The 15,776-nt window shown below is 38.9% G+C and overlaps 1 protein-coding gene across 6 annotated transcripts in view; it reads left to right on the forward strand.

Moving 5' to 3' along the window:
* Positions 1–15,776, forward strand: part of SMAD5 (SMAD family member 5) — a 76,144-nt gene that overhangs the window by 38,743 nt on the left and 21,625 nt on the right. For all 6 annotated transcript variants that reach the window (XM_066272543.1, XM_066272538.1, XM_066272537.1 and 3 more), the window contains one exon: positions 6,206–6,328. In XM_066272543.1, the coding sequence (XP_066128640.1) occupies positions 6,206–6,328 (123 nt within the window). The remainder of the gene's footprint in view (positions 1–6,205; positions 6,329–15,776) is intronic.

The raw sequence follows: 15,776 nt of genomic DNA on the forward strand, positions 1-15,776 counted from the left end.
GGTTTTCTTTGTGCTCCTCCCCTCCCCCAACAACCTCCCTGTCCTCTCCTCCACCCCGTAACCATCACATTCTTGTCCATGTCTCTGAGTCTCATTTTTATGTCCCATCTATGTATGGAATCATATAGTTCTTAGTTTTTTTTTTATTTACTTATTTCACTCAGTATAATGTTATCAAGGTCCATTCATGTTATTGTAAATGATCTGATGTCATCATTTCTTATGGCTGAGTAGTATTCCATAGTATATATGTACCAAAGCTTTTTAATCCACTCGTCCACTGATGGATACTTGGGCTGTTTCCAGATCTTCGCTATTGTGAACAATGCTGCCACAAACATGGGGGTGCATTTCTTCTTTTGAAACAGTGCTATGGTGTTCTTGGGGTATATTCCTAAAAGTGGGATAGCTGGGTCAAAAGGCAGTTTGATTTTTAATTTCTTGAGGAATCTCCATACTGTTTTCCACAGTGGCTGCACCAGTCTGCATTCCCACCAGCAGTGCAGGAGGGTTCCCTTTTCTCCACATCCTCACCAGCACTTATTCTGTGTTGTTTTGTTGATGAGCGCCATTCTGACTAGTGTGAAGTGATATCTCATTGTGGTTTTAATTTGCATTTCTCTAATGATTAGTGATGTTGAGCATTTTTTCATATGCCTATTGGCCATCTGTATGTCCTCTTTGGAGAAGTGTCTATTCATTTCTTTCACCCAGTTTTTGATTGGATTGTCTTCCTGGTATTGAGTTTTACAAGTTCTTTATAAATTTTGGTTATCAACCCCTTATCAGATGTATTGTCAAATTATGTTCTCCCATTGTGTAGTTTGTCTTTTTATTCTGTTCTTATTGTCTTTAGCTGCGCAAAAGCTTTTTAGTTTGATATAGTCTCATTTGTTTATCCTGTCTTTTATTTCTCTTGCCTGTGGAGATAAATCGACAAATATATTGCTGCGAGAGATGTCAGAGAGCTTACTGCCTATGATTTCTTCTAAGATGCTCATGGTTTTACAGCTTACATTTATATCTTTTATTCATTTTGAGTTTATTTTTGTGAATGGTGTAAGTTGGTGGTCTAGTTTTTTTTTTTTTTACAGGTAGCTGTCCAATTTTCCCAACACCATTTGTTGAAGAGGCTGTCTTTATTCCATGGTATGCTCTTACCTCCTTTGTCAAATATCAGTTGTCCATAAAGGTGTGGGTTTGTTTCTGGGTTCTCTGTTCTGTTCCATTGATCTATATGCCTGTTCTTATGCCAGTACCAGACTGTTTTGAGTACAATGGCCTTGTAGTATAACTTGATATCTGGAAGTGTGGTACCTCCCACTTTATTCTTCCTTTTCAAGATTGCTGAGGCTGTTCGTGTTCTCTTTTGTTTCCATATAAATTTTTGGAATATGTGTTCTATATCTTTGAAGTATGTCATTGGTATTTTAATTGTTATTGCATTGAATTTATAAATTGCTTTGGGTAATATAGACATTTTAATGATGTTTATTCTTCCTAACCATGAGCACATATATGCTTCCACTTGTTTGTATCTTCCCTGATTTCTTTTATCAATGTTTTATAATTTTCTGAGTACAAGTCTTTAATCTCCCTGGTTAAATTTATCCCTAGGTACTTTATTGTTTTGGTTGCAATAGTGAAGGGGATTGCTTCCTTAATTTCTCTTTCTGACAGTTCATTGTTAGTGTATAAAAATGCCTCTGATTTCTGAGTATTAATTTTATATCCTGCCACCTTGCTGAATTCATTTATCAGGTCCAGTAGTTTTTTGACTGAGACTTTAGGGTTTTCTATATACAATATCATACCATCTGCAAATAATGATAGTTTTAGTTCTTCTTTTCCAATTTGGATGCCTTTTATTTCTTTTTCTTGTCTGATTTCTGTGGCTAGGACTTTCAGAACTATGTTGAATAAGAGTAGTGAAGGGAGGCACCCCTGCCTTGTTCCTGATCTTAAGGGGATTGCTTTTAATTTTTGCCCATTGAGTATGATATTGGCTGTGGGTTTGTCATAGATGGCCTTTACCATGTTGAGGTATGTTCCCTGTATTCCCACTTTACTGAGAGTTTTGATCATGAATGGGTGCTGGATTTTATCAAATGCTTTTTCTGCATCTATAGAAATTACCATGTGGTTTTTCTCCTTCTTTTTGTTTATGTGATGAATCACATTGATTGATTTGCGAATATTGTACCAGTCTTGCCTCCCAAAAATAAATCCCACTTGATCCTGGTGTATGATTTTTTTCATATATTGCTGGATCCGGTTTGTTAATATTTTGTTAAGAATTTTAGCATCTAAATTCATCAGGGATATTGGCCTATAATTTTCTTTCTTTGTGTTGTCTTTGCCTGTTTTTAGAATCAGAATTATGCCCACCTCATAAAAGGAGCTTGGAAGTCTTCCTTCCTCTTGAATTTTTTGAAATAGCTTGAGAAGGGTAGGAGTTAGTTCTTCTTTGAATATTTGGTAGACTTCACTTGTGAAGCCATCAGACCCAGGACTTTTCTTTTTTGGAAGTCTTTTGATAACTTTCAATCTCATTTGTTGAAATCGGTCTGTTTACAGTTTTCTGATTTTTCCAGGTTAATTTTTGTTAGATTATATGTTTCAAGGAATTTGTCCATTTCATCTAGGTTGTCTAGTTTTTTGGCATACAGTTCTTCATTAGTATTTTCTTACAATATTTTGTATTTCTGTTGTGTCAGTTGTTATTTCTCCACTCTCATTTCTAATTTTATTTATTTGAGTCCTTTCTTTTTTTCTTGGTGAGTCTGGTTAAAGGTTCATCGATCTTGTTTACCTTTTCAAAGAACCAGCTCCTGTTTTCATTTATCCTCTGTATTTTTACTTTAGCCTCTATGTCAATTATTTCCACTCTGATCTTTATTATTTCTTTTCTTCTACTATCTCTGGGCTTTACTTGCTGTTCTTTTTCTAGTTCTTTTAGATGCAGGGTCAAGTTGTTTATTTGAGCTTTTTCTAGCTTCTTAAGGTATTTCTTTGATCTCATCGTTAGCCCATTCATTATTTAATAACATGCTATTTAGTTTCCAAGTGTTTGAGTATTTTTCAGTTTTTCTGTTGTGATTGACTTCTAGTTTCATGCCATTGTGATCAGAGAAAGTGCTTGATATGATTTCAATCTTCTTAAATTTGTTGAGACCGCTTTTGTGCCCTAACATGTGGTCTATCCTAGAGAATGTATCATGAGCGCTTGAAAAGAATGTATATTCTGCTGCTTTAGGGTGAAAGGTTCTGAAGATATCTATTAAATTGAGTTGATCTAATATGTCCTTTAAGTCTGCTGTTTCTTTGTTAATTTTCTTTCTTGAGGATCTATCTAGTGATGTTAATGGGGTATTGAAATCCCCTACTATTACAGTATTGCTGTTGATCTCACCTTTTAAATCCATTAAAGTCTGCTTTATATATCTAGGTGCTCCTATATTAGGTGTGTAGATATTTATAATGGTTATATCTTCCTGTTGGGTCGCTCCCTTTATCATTATGTAGTGACCTGCTTTATCTCTTGCTATAGCCTTTGTTTAAAGTCCATTTTGTCTGATATAAGTATTGCTACCCCAGCTTTTTTTTCATTTCCATTTGCGTGAAATAGTTTTTTCCATCCTTTTATCTTCAGTCTATGTGCATCTTTTGTTTTAAGGTGTGTCTCTTATAGACAGCATATGTACGGGTCCCGTTTTCTTATCCACGCAGCTACCCTATGTCTTTTGATTGGCTCATTTAATCCATTTACATTTAAGGTTATTATTGATATGTAGTTGTTTATTACCATTTTATTCTTTAAAACTGTATTCCTTTTTTGCTATATTCTTTTTTTCCTTTGATCTGTTTATAACAGGCTCTTTAGCATTTCTTACAGCATTGGCTTGGTTGTAGTGAATTCCTTGAGGTTTTTTTTGTCTGGAAAGCTTTTTATTTCTTCTTCAATTTTAAATGGTAGCCTTGCTGGATAGAGTAGTTTTGGTTGTAGGCTCTTGTTCTGCATTACTTTGAATATTTCTTGCCATTTCCTTCTGACCTCAAGTGTTTCTGTTGAGATGTCGGAAGTCATCCTTATGGGGACTCCTTTCTATGTGATATTTTAATATTTTTTTCTTTATCACTTAACTTTGGTATTTTAATTATGATGTGTCTTGGTGTAGATTTCTTTTGGTTTCTCTTTAATGGAGTTCTCTGTGCTTCTTGAACTTGTGAGACGTTTTCCTGCCTTAATTTAGGGACGTTTTCAGCTATTATATGTTTGAGCAAAGTCTCTATACCTTGTTCTTTCTCTCCTTCTTTAGGAACCCCTATGATGTGGATGTTATTTCTCTTCATGTTGTCACAGAGCTCTTTTAGAGTTTCTTCAGACTTTTTGAGTCTCTTTTCTGCTCTGCTTCCGTGCCTTCTTTTATCTTCTCCTCTGACTCACTGATTCGATTCTCAGCTTCATCCATCCTGCTTTTAATTCCTTCTATTCCTTCATTTCTGATACTGTATTTGTCATGTCTGACTGATTCTTTATTGTTTCAATGTCCATTTTTATATTTGCTATGTCTTTATTTAGGTGTTCGTAATGACCCTCTATTGTTCTAAGATCTTTGAGCATCCTAACAATCATTATTTTAAACTCTGCATCTGGTAATTTGTTTATATCTGACTCATTCAGGTCCTTTTCTGGGGATTTCTCTTGATTTGTGTTGCATTTTTCTGCCTTCTCATTTTGTCTGTATAAAAGAAGGTTTTGGCCACTGGAGTCCACTAGGTGTGGCCTCTGTGTTCCCTAGTTGTGGTTTGTCTGCAGGCCTGCCACCCCTTCTGCTGCTGCTACCTAGTGTGTTCGAGTATGGGTGTTGCTGGTGCCAGCCCACTGGGGCTGTTGCTGTGGTTTCCGCCTCTCCTTCACGGGAGGGGCTGTGATCACATGCTTGGGTGTATAAGCCTCGGTGGCCTCGGCCTTCGCCCATCCCCGCGGGTGGGGTTATGCAACGCCCCTGGCCGCAAGCCTTGGCCCTGAGGGCAGGGGTGAGCACCTTTGCTCAGCTGTGGGTCTTTGTCTGATTCTGGGCTTTCCCCTAACCCTTGCAAGAGGAGCCTGCTTGTGAGACAGCTGCAAGCTTTGGCTCCTCAGTGTTTATAATTGCTGAGATGAAGTATAACTGTAGCTTTTGGGAAGAATTTCAACCATAACTGTTGAAACTCAAGCCTGACCAGGCGGTGGCGCAGTGGATAGAGCATCGACTGGGATGCAGAGGACCCAGGTTCGAGACCTCGAGGTCGCCAGCTTGAGTGCAGGCTCATCTGGTTTGAGCAAAGCTCACCAGCTTGGACCCAAGGTCGTTGGCTCAAGCAAGGGGTTACTCAGTCTGCTATAGCCCCACGGTCAAGGCATATATGAGAAAGCAATCAACTAAGGTGTCATAACACGCAATGAAAAACTAATGATTGATGCTTCTCATCTTTCCATTCCTGTCTGTCTGTCCCTGTCTATCCCTCTCTTTGACTCTGTGTCTCTTTAAAAAAAAAAAAAAAAGTGTTGGAACTTGAAAGATTTTCTAGTTAACATTCAGTTTCCAGAGAAAATTACCTAGTCATTTAATAGGGCACAATGTCATTTTAGGACATTGCAAAAAACTAGACAACTACTCTTAGTGTTTATGGCAAATGTCTTCATAATAAGAAAGACAATATAATAAAATATATTAATAAAAGGATATTAATAAAGTAAAGGCAATATAATAAAGGAGCATAGCTTTATTTTCCAGTTTTAAATAACAGTATACAGTATGTGATAAGTTTGATTATTTAAAAGTGTCTGTAGATACACACCCAGGCTAGGATAATGGTGTCCTTCAGATTGATTTCCAGTAGTTGGAGTTTCACCAAGCATATGATTCTAAGCAAATAAGGGCAAAATTCTTGACCTTGAATTCTATTTTAGTGAATTTTGGATTGTCCCAAATATAGTATATGTGGGCTTACAGTAGGTTTTTAGTAGCTCATAGTTGTGCTTTTTCCTTTTCCCTTGTCCTGAGATAGCATCTTGCATTTTTGTGTGTCTGTGATATTCAATAATAAACCCTGCTAGTAAACTTACGAATTTTTAAAAGCTTTAAGAATAACTATGAGCAGGATGAAGACTTGAACTATTTTGGAGGGACGTTAACTTGTCTTATTTTCTTCCTTTTAGCTGATACTCCTCCTCCCGCCTATATGCCACCAGATGATCAGATGGGTCAAGATAATTCCCAGCCCATGGATACAACAAGCAATAACATGATTCCTCAGATTATGCCCAGTATATCCAGTAGAGGTAAAAGAAATACTCAGCATATTTATTATGTTATTCTTGGTCTTTTGTTTGTTTACTTCTTTTTAACTTTTTCAAAACAGCTTTATTGAGGTATAATTTATATACCATAAAATTCATCCATTTTAAGTTTATACCATCATCACAATGTAGTTTTAGAACATTTCCATAACTCTTTAAAAATATTCCTTGTGGCCCTGGCCAGTTGGCTCAGTGGTAGAGCATCGGCCTGGCATGCAGGAGTCCCGGGTTTGATTCCTGGCCAGGGCACACAGGAGAAGCGCCCATCTGCTTTTCCATCCCTCCCCATCTCCTTCCTCTCTGTCTCTTTCTTCCCCTCCTGGAGCCAAGGCTTCATTGGAGCAAAGTTGGCTCGGGCGCTGAGGATGGCTCCATGGCCTCTGCCTCAGGTGCTAGAATGGCTCTGGTTGTGGCAGAGCAATGCCCCAGATGGGCAGAGCATCGCCCCCTGGTGGGCGTGCTGGGTGGATCCTGGTTGGGCACATGCGGGAGTCTGTCTGACTGCCTCCCTGTTTCCAACCTCAGAAAAAATACAAAAATAAATAAATAAATAAAAATATTTATTCCTTGTGTGTATTTTGTAGTCTATTCACCTTCCCAGATTCAACTTCAGAGACCTAATCTGTTTCTGTTTCTATAGATTTACCTTTTCTGAACATTTCCTATAGATAGAATCTCATATTGTGCATTCTTTTGTATCTGGCTTCCTTCACTTACCATCCTGTTTTTAAGGTTCATCCATGTTTTTGCATGTATTTATAGTTTTTTATTGTTGAACAAGTATTCCAATATGTGGATGTACTATACCACATTTTGTTTATCCATTTACCAGTTGATGGACATTTGAATTGTTTCCAGGTTTTGGTTAGTGCAAACAATGCTGTTATGAACATTTGCATAAAAGTCTTTGTGTGGTCACTGTTTTTCTTTTTCTTGGGTAGATACCTAAGAGTGAAATTTCTGAGTCATATGGTAAGTTAAGTACATAAGAAAAACTGCCAGGTTTCTCCAAAGTGGCAGTACCATTTTTCATTCTTAACCAGTAGGCTTCCACTTTCTCCACATACTCCTAACACTTGTTATTTTCAATTTTTTTATTACAGCCTTTCTAGTGGGTGTAAAGTGTTACCTTACTGTGGTTATAATTTGCATTTCCCTAACAAATAATGCTGTAGCAAATGTTTATGTACTTATTTGGTGAAATGTTTACTTAAATCTTTTGCCCATTTTTATGTATGTGTATATGTATGTATGCATGCATGCATGTATGTATGTATGTATGTATGTATCTCTTTCAAGTGAGAGGAGGGTGAGATAGAGGGACAGACTTCTGCATGATTCCTGACTAGGTCCAACCAGCAATCCTTTTCCTGAGCTGATGTTTGCAACCAAGCTATTTTTAGTGCCTCAGGCAGAGGCTCAAGGGAGCCATCCTTTGCACCTGAGGGCCAGTGTGCTCTAATCACTGGAGTCATGGCTGCAGGGAGAGGAAAGGAGAGGGAGAGAGACAGAAAAAGAGAGAGAAGGGGAGGGGTAGGGATGGAGAAGCAAATGGTCGCTTCCCTGTGTGCTCTGACTGCAAATCAAACCCAGGACATCTACATGCTGGGCTGATGCTCTGTCACTGAGCCAACTGGCTTGGGCCTCTTTAGCTTTTTTTTTTTTTTTTTTTACAGAGGCAGAGATAGACAGGGACAGACAGACAGGAACGGAGAGAGATGAGAAGCATCAATCATTAGTTTTTCATTGCGCGTTGCGACTTCTTAGTTGTTCATTGATTGCTTTCTCATATGTGCCTTGACCGCGGGCCTTCAGCAGACTGAGTAACCCCTTGCTGGAGCCAGCAACCTTGGGTCCAAGCTGGTGAGCTTTTCGCTCAAGCCAGATGAGCCCGCGCTCAAGCTGGCGACCTCGGGGTCTCGAACCTGGGTCCTTCCGCATCCCAGTCCGATGCTCTATCCACTGCGCCACCACCTGGTCAGGCCCTTTAGCCTATTTTTAAATTGCATTGTTTGTCTTATTATTGAGTTGTAATTGTTCTTTATGTATTCTGGATAGAAGTCCTTTATCACCGTGGTCCCCCACCTTTTTTGGGCCACGGACCGGTTTAATGTCAGAAAATATTTTCACAGACCAGCCTTTAGGGTGGGACAGATAAATGTATCACGTGACTGAGACAAGCATCAAGAGTGAGTCTTAGATGGATGTAACAGAGGGAATCTGGTCATTTTTTAAAAATAAAACATCATTTAGACTTAAATGTAAATAAAACGGAAATAATGTAAGTTATTTATTCTTTCTCTGCATACCAGTACCAAATGGCCCACGGACCAGTACCGGTCCACGACCCAGGGTTGGGGACCACTGCTTTATCAGATACATAATTTACAAATATTTTCTCAGTCTGTGGTTTTTTGTTTTTTGGGGTTTTTTTTTGTATTTTTCTGAAGTTGGAAACGGGGAGGCAGTCAGACACACTCCCGCATGTGCCCGTCCGGGATCCACCTGGTATGCCCACCAGGGGGCGATGCTCCGCCCATCTAGGGCGCTGCTCTGTTGCAACCAGAGCCATTCTAGTGCCTGAGGCAGAGGCCATAGAGCCATCCTCAGCACCTGGGCCAACTTTGCTCCAGTGGAGCCTTGGCTGCGGGAGGGGAAGAGAGAGATAGAGAGGAAGGAGAGGGAGAGGGGTGGAGAAGCAGATGGGCGTTTCTCCTGTGTGCTCTGGCTGGGAATCGAACCCGGGACTCCTGCACGCCAAGCCAATGCTCTACCAACTGGCCAGGGCCTGTGGGGTTTTTTTTAATGGTATCTTTTAAAGCACAAAAGTTTTTAATTTTGATGAAGTCCAGTTTAACAATTTTTTCTTTTCTGTTGGTCCATCTAAGAAATTTTTGTCTATCCCATAGTAATGAAAATTTTCTTATGTGTTTTATTCTAGAAGTTCTAAAGCTTTAGCTCTTACATTCAGGCATATGATTCCTATTATGTTAACTTTTTGTTCATCTTTGTACATTCAGATATAGTCAGGTGGTTCTGCCACTCAGTGTTTGTTGGAAGAATATAATTTCTCCATTGGATTGTTTTGGCATTTCAGAAATCAGTTCAGAAATCATTTCAGAAATCAGTAAGAGTTAGCATTTATTTCAGGAGTCTTAATTTTATTTATTGATCTGTATATCTATACCTCATAGTCTTGATTATTAAAGCTGTATGTGAGTTTTGGAAAAACAAAGTATGAGTTCTTCAACTTTGTTCTTTTTAAAAATTGTTTGGCTATTTTGTGTTTTTTGCATTTCCATATCATTTTATTATCAATTTCTCAATCCACCCCTCCCCAATCCCTCTTTGGATTTTGATAGAGTTCACAATGAATCGTTAAATCAGTTCAGGGAGGTTTGCCATCATCTTCCAGTGCACAGGCATGGAGCATCTTCATTTATTTGTATCTTCTCAGGGTTCAGTATAAAGCCTTTTATATCTGCTTTTCTTTTGAAGTTTATTCCTAAATGATTGAATATATTTAATTTCATGTTTGGATTATTCTTTATTAGTATACAGAAATACAGTTGATTTTTGGATATTAATTTTGTAACCTGCAACCTTGCTGAATTCATCGATTAACCAATTCTAGTGATAGGTTGTTTTTTTTGTGGGTGTGTCTGTGAATTCCTTAGAGCAGAGGTCCCCAAACTTTTTACACAGGGGGCCAGTTCACTGTCCCTCAGACTGTTGGAGGGCCGAACTATAAAAAAAACTATGAACAAATCCCTATGCACACTGCACATATCTTATTTTAAAGTAAAAAAACAAAACGGGAACAAATACAATATTTAAAATAAAGAACAAGTAAATTTAAATCAACAAACTGACCAGTATTTCAATGGGAACTATGGGCCTGCTTTTGGCTAATGAGATGGTCAATGTGCTCCTCTCACTGACCACCAATGAAAGAGGTGCCCTTTCCGGAAGTGCGGTGGGGACCGGATAAATGGCCTGAGGGGGCTGCATGCGGCCCGTGGGCCGTAGTGTGGGGACCCCTGCCTTAGAGTCATCTAAATCAGTGGTCCTCAACCTCCGGGGCCACAGACCGGTACCGGTCCATGGGCCATTTGGTACTGGTTTGCAGAGAAAGAATAAATAACTTACATTATTTTCATTTTATTTATATTTAAGTCTGAATGATATTTTATTTTTAAAAAATGACCAGATTCCCTCTGTTACATTCGTCTAAGACTCACTCTTGATGCTTGTCTCAGTCACGTGATACATTTATCTGTCCCACCCTAAAGGCCGGTCCGTGAAAATATTTTCTGACATTAAACCGGTCCGTGGCCCAAAAAAAGGTTGGGGGCGCCACTGGTCTAAATACAAGAGCATATTGTCTATGAATTAAAAAAAAAAAGTTTTTTCCTATCCACCTATCCAGCCTGGATGCCTTTAAATTCTCTCTCTCATTATTTTTTAAAGGGCATATATGAAAAACCTACAGCTGTCCTCATGCTTAATAATAAAAGACTGACTTGCTTTCCCCTTACAATTGGAAATAAGACAAGGATGTCTACCTACTCTTACTTCTTCTATTTAACATTGTTCTGCAGCAGGGGTCGGGAACCTATGGCTCGCGAGCCAGATGTGACTCTTTTGATGGCTGCATTTGGCTTACACACAAATGTTTAATAATTAAAAAAAAACAACATTAAAAATATAAAACATTCTCATGTATTACAGTCCATTCATTTCCTACCGCTCATGTGCATGGTTGCGGGTGGCTGGAGCCAATCACAGCTGTCCTCTGGGACATCAAATTTTTATTGGATAATGCATAACGTACACGGGTTGTTGTATGGCTCTCACGGAATTACAATACATTTAAAAATATGTGGCGTTCATGGCTCTCTCAGCCAAAAAGGTTCCCGACCCGTTCTGCAGAGTTTAGCCAGTAAATTACTAGCTACATAGTTGAGAAGTTTTATCAAGAATGAATGTTGGATTTTGTCAAAAGCCTTTTCTGCATCTGTTGAGATGATCAGAAGTGGGTTTTTTTCCTTTTTTCTAGTAATAAGGTGTATTTCATAAACAGATTTTCTGATGTTAAACCAGTCTTATATTCCAAGGATAAATCCTACATGGTCAAGATGTTTAATCCTTTTTTTTTTTATATATTGCGCTATTAGTTTTACTGATATTTTGTTGAGTACTTTTGCTTATGTATTCATATGTGATAATGTTCTGTGGTTTTGCAGTGATGTATTTTTGACATTGGTATCAGTAATAATGGCCTTATGGAGTGAGTTGGGAAGTGTTTCCTCCTAGTTTTAGAAAAGTTTGGAAGGTATTGTTTCTTCTTTATTTGATAGAATTTACCAGTGAAGTCATTTGTGCTTGGACTTTTCTTTGTGAGAAGATTTTTTTTTTTTTTGTCTTTTTCTGAAGTTGGAAACAGGGAGGCAGTCAGACAGACTCCCGCATGCGCCTGACTGTGATCCACCCAGCACACCCACCAGGGAGTGATGCTCTGCCCATCTGGGGCGTCGCTCTGTTGCAACCAGAGCCATTCTAGCGCCTGAGGCAGAGGCCACAGAGCCATCCACAGCGCCCGGGCCAACTTTGCTCCAATGGAGCCTTGGCTGCAGGAGGGGAAGAGAGAGACAGAGAGGAGGGAGAGGGGGAGGGGTGGAGAAGCAGATGGGCACTTCTCCTGTGTGCCCTGGCCGGGAATCGAACCCGGGACTCCTGCACACCAGGCCGACGCTCTACCAATGAGCCAACTGGCCAGGGCCTCTTTGTGGGAAGATTTTAAAAACTGATTCAAGTTTTTTAGTTGTTACATGTATGTGTTCAGGTTTAGTATTTTTTCTTGAGTCAGTTTTGGTAATTTCTTTTTAGAAGTTGGTTCATTTCATCCAAATTGTTTAATTTGTTGGCATAAAATTTCTCTTGGCATCCTTTATAATATTTTTAACTTCTGTAGGGGTTTCCACTTGGTAACTACCACTTTACTTTCTGTCTCTGAAAATTTGCCTAGTCTAGTTTCCTAAGTAGGATAATATAATATGTCTTCATTCCTGATTTTGAAAAGTAGTATCTTATTTGTTTTTTCTTGGTTGGTTTAGCTAAAGGATTGCCAATTTTGTTGACCTTTTGAAAGAACCAACTTTTCTCTTTTTCATTGATTTCCATTTTAATCTCTATTATTTCCTTTATTCTGCTTACTTTAGGTTTAGTTTACTTTTATAATTTCTTAAGGTGGAATCTTAGGTTATTGATTTGAGTTTGTTTCTTTTTTAACATAGCTGTTCAAAACTATTAATTTGCCTCTAACCACTCCTTTAGTTGTATTTCATAAATGTTCATATGTGTTGTTTTCATTTTTATTCAGTTCAAAATATTTTTAAATTTTTCTTGTGATTTCTTGTTTGACTCTTGTATTATTTGGTAGCATGTTATTCAATTTTCAAATATTTCAAAATTTCCCACATTTCTTTCTGTTGTTAATTCCTAATTTAATTTCAGTGTGGGCATTGAATATACTTTGTATGATTTCAGTTTTTTTAAATTTATTGCATCTTGTTATATGCATGTTTTCATATAACCTATGACCTAAGAATGGTTTTTAGATTATTAAAGGGTTGTTAAAGAAGACTATGTGACAAATAGTATGTGGCCTGCAAAACCTAAAATCTTTGCATTCCACTTGGTCATTGTATACAACCGTTTAATGTTGCTGGATTTGGTGACTGGAAAATGCTTGCCAACCTGGCAGAGTATATGGTCTACTTCAGAGAATATTTCATGTGCATTTGAAAAAGTTGTATATTCTGGTGTCATAGGGTATTATGTGATCTGTGAATTTCAGTCAGATCCCGTTAGTTGATAGTATTGTTCAAGTCTTTTGCATTAATTTTGTTCTATCAATTTTTGAAAGTGGGAGATTGAAATTTCCAACTATTACTATTGAACCATTTATTTCTGCTTTCAGTTCTGTTGGTTTTTGCCTCAGGTATTTTGGGGTGTCTTGTTAAAGTATATAATTCAGTGATATTAACCCTTTGAGTAGTACAAATGTTCGTATACATCCTCGTGCCTCCTGACTATCTAGTAGAGTGTGATTGATTTATTTTTAAAATGTGTAAGGCAACATTAACAAAAGGCAAATGTATGTTCTTGTTTCCATAGATTGGTTATCAAAAAAACAGGATTTTAAGTTAATAAAACTGGAACTGGCACTAATTTCATTTTTTGAAAAAAAAACAACTCACTCTTGGGGGTCAGTGAACGTGAAAAGAACTCACTACTCAAAGGGTTAAGTATATGCACAATGTTGTGTAGCCATCCTATTATCCATTTCTAGGACGTTTTCATGATCTTAAGCAGAACTCTGTACCCGTCAAATAATAACTCCCCATTCTCCCTCCTCCCCATGACCGTTGGTAACTACCATTTTACTTTCTGTCTCTGAGAAGTTGTCTAGTCTAGTTTCCTAAATAAAATGTTATAATTAATTTGTCTTTTGTGTCTGGCTTATTTCACGTACTATAAGGCTTTCAAGGTTTATCCATGTTATAGCATGTAACAGAAATTCATTTCTTTTTAAGACTGAATAATATTCTATTATATAACACAATTTGTTTATCCATGTGTCTGTTGATAGACATTTGGATTGTTTATACCCTTTGGCTATTCTGAATAATGCTCCTCTGAACATTGGTGTATAGTTATGTGTTTGAATTTTTGCTTTTGAACTCATTTGGTATTATATACCTGGGATTGGAGTTGCTGAATTTTATGGTAATTCTGTTTAACTTATTGAGGAGCTGTCAAACTGTTTTCCACAGTGGTTGCACCATTTACATTTCCACCAGCTGTGTATTAGGGTTCGAATTTCTTCACACTCTTGTCAACACTTTAAAAAAAAAGAAAAATAGCTATCCTACTGGATGTGAAGTGTCATTCTCATTGTGGCTTAAAAGCCATTTTGTTTTTAGACTCTAAATTTCTTGGTATGTCAGAAGTGTAGAAGAAGTAAGATACTGTCATTTTATATATTACTTAAAAGAATGATGTTTTTGTGTATGTTACACGTGTTTGTGATAATACTGAAAGACTGAATGTCACATTATGCTTTCTTTAGGAGCCCCATGTTTCTAAAAAGTTACATTTCAGGCCCTGGCCAGTTGGCTTAGTGGAAGAGCGTCGGCCTGGCATGCAAGGGGTCCCGGGTTCGATTCTCGGCCAGGGTACACAGGAGAAGCGCCCATCTGCTTCTCCACCCCTCCCCCTCTCCTTCCTCTCTTCCCCTCCCACAGCGAGGCTCCATTGGAGCAAAGATAGCCTGGGTGCTGGGGTTGGCTCCTTGGCCTCTGCCCCAGGCGCTAGAGTGGCTCTGGTCGCAACAGAGCGACGCCCCGGAGGGGCAGAGCATTGCCCCCTGGTGGGCAGAGTGTCGCCCCCTGGTGGGCGTGCTGGGTGGATCCCGGTTGGGCGCATGCGGGAGTCTGTCTGACTGTCTCTCCCTGTTTCCAGCTTTGGAAAAATACAAATAAATAAATTAATTAATTAAAAAAATAAAAAAAATAAAAAAGTTACATTTCAGGCTCCACAATAGTCACGTTAACACATTGTTGACTGTTCACGAGTTAGCTCGTGTTTGCACTTGCATTAGCTATTTCAATTTTTGAAACTCAGGGTGATAAAGGATTATTGTATTTGTGACTCTTCGCCCTGAGGGTCGAAGTTCGAAAAACAGCACACGGTTCTCTAATTCTATATTCTCATGCAGACTCCTTTTCTTCCCACTCCTCCAGGTGTGAGACTGCAATCGAAGGTATGGTAAACAAAAACAATCAGTGTCTAGCCGTCTAAACGTGGACTATCTTCTAATCCCTCACAGTTTGAACATACATATTAAGGATATTGTAAAATCTTTCACGTTCAATCATGTTCAGTTTATTATAAAAAAAAGTGACTTTTCGGCCCTGGCCAGTTGGCTCAGCGGTAGAGCATCAGCCTGGCGTGCGGGGGACCCGGGTCGATTCCCGGCCAGGGCACACAGGAGAAGCGCCCATTTGCTTCTCCACCCCCACCCCCTCCTTCCTCTCTGTCTCTCTCTTCCCCTCCCGCAGCCAAGGCTCCATTGGAGCAAAGATGGCCTGGGCTCTGGGGATGGCTCCTTGGCCTCTGCCCCAGGCGCTAGAGTGGCTCTGGTCGTGGCAGAGCAACACCCCGGAGGGGCAGAGCTTCGCCCCTGGTGGGCGTGCCGGGTGGATCCCGGTCGGGCGCATGCGGAAGTCTGACTGTCTCTCCCCGTTTCCAGCTTCAGAAAAAAAAATAAGTGACTTTTCTTGATATTTAAGTTTTTATCACAATTATAGTATTACCAAAGTTTCAACCATGACGGATCGTGAAAGTGAAGAACTTTTCCATGAAT

This window comes from Saccopteryx bilineata, chromosome 4, assembly GCF_036850765.1.
Source record: "Saccopteryx bilineata isolate mSacBil1 chromosome 4, mSacBil1_pri_phased_curated, whole genome shotgun sequence".
Lineage (NCBI taxonomy): Eukaryota > Metazoa > Chordata > Mammalia > Chiroptera > Emballonuridae > Saccopteryx > Saccopteryx bilineata.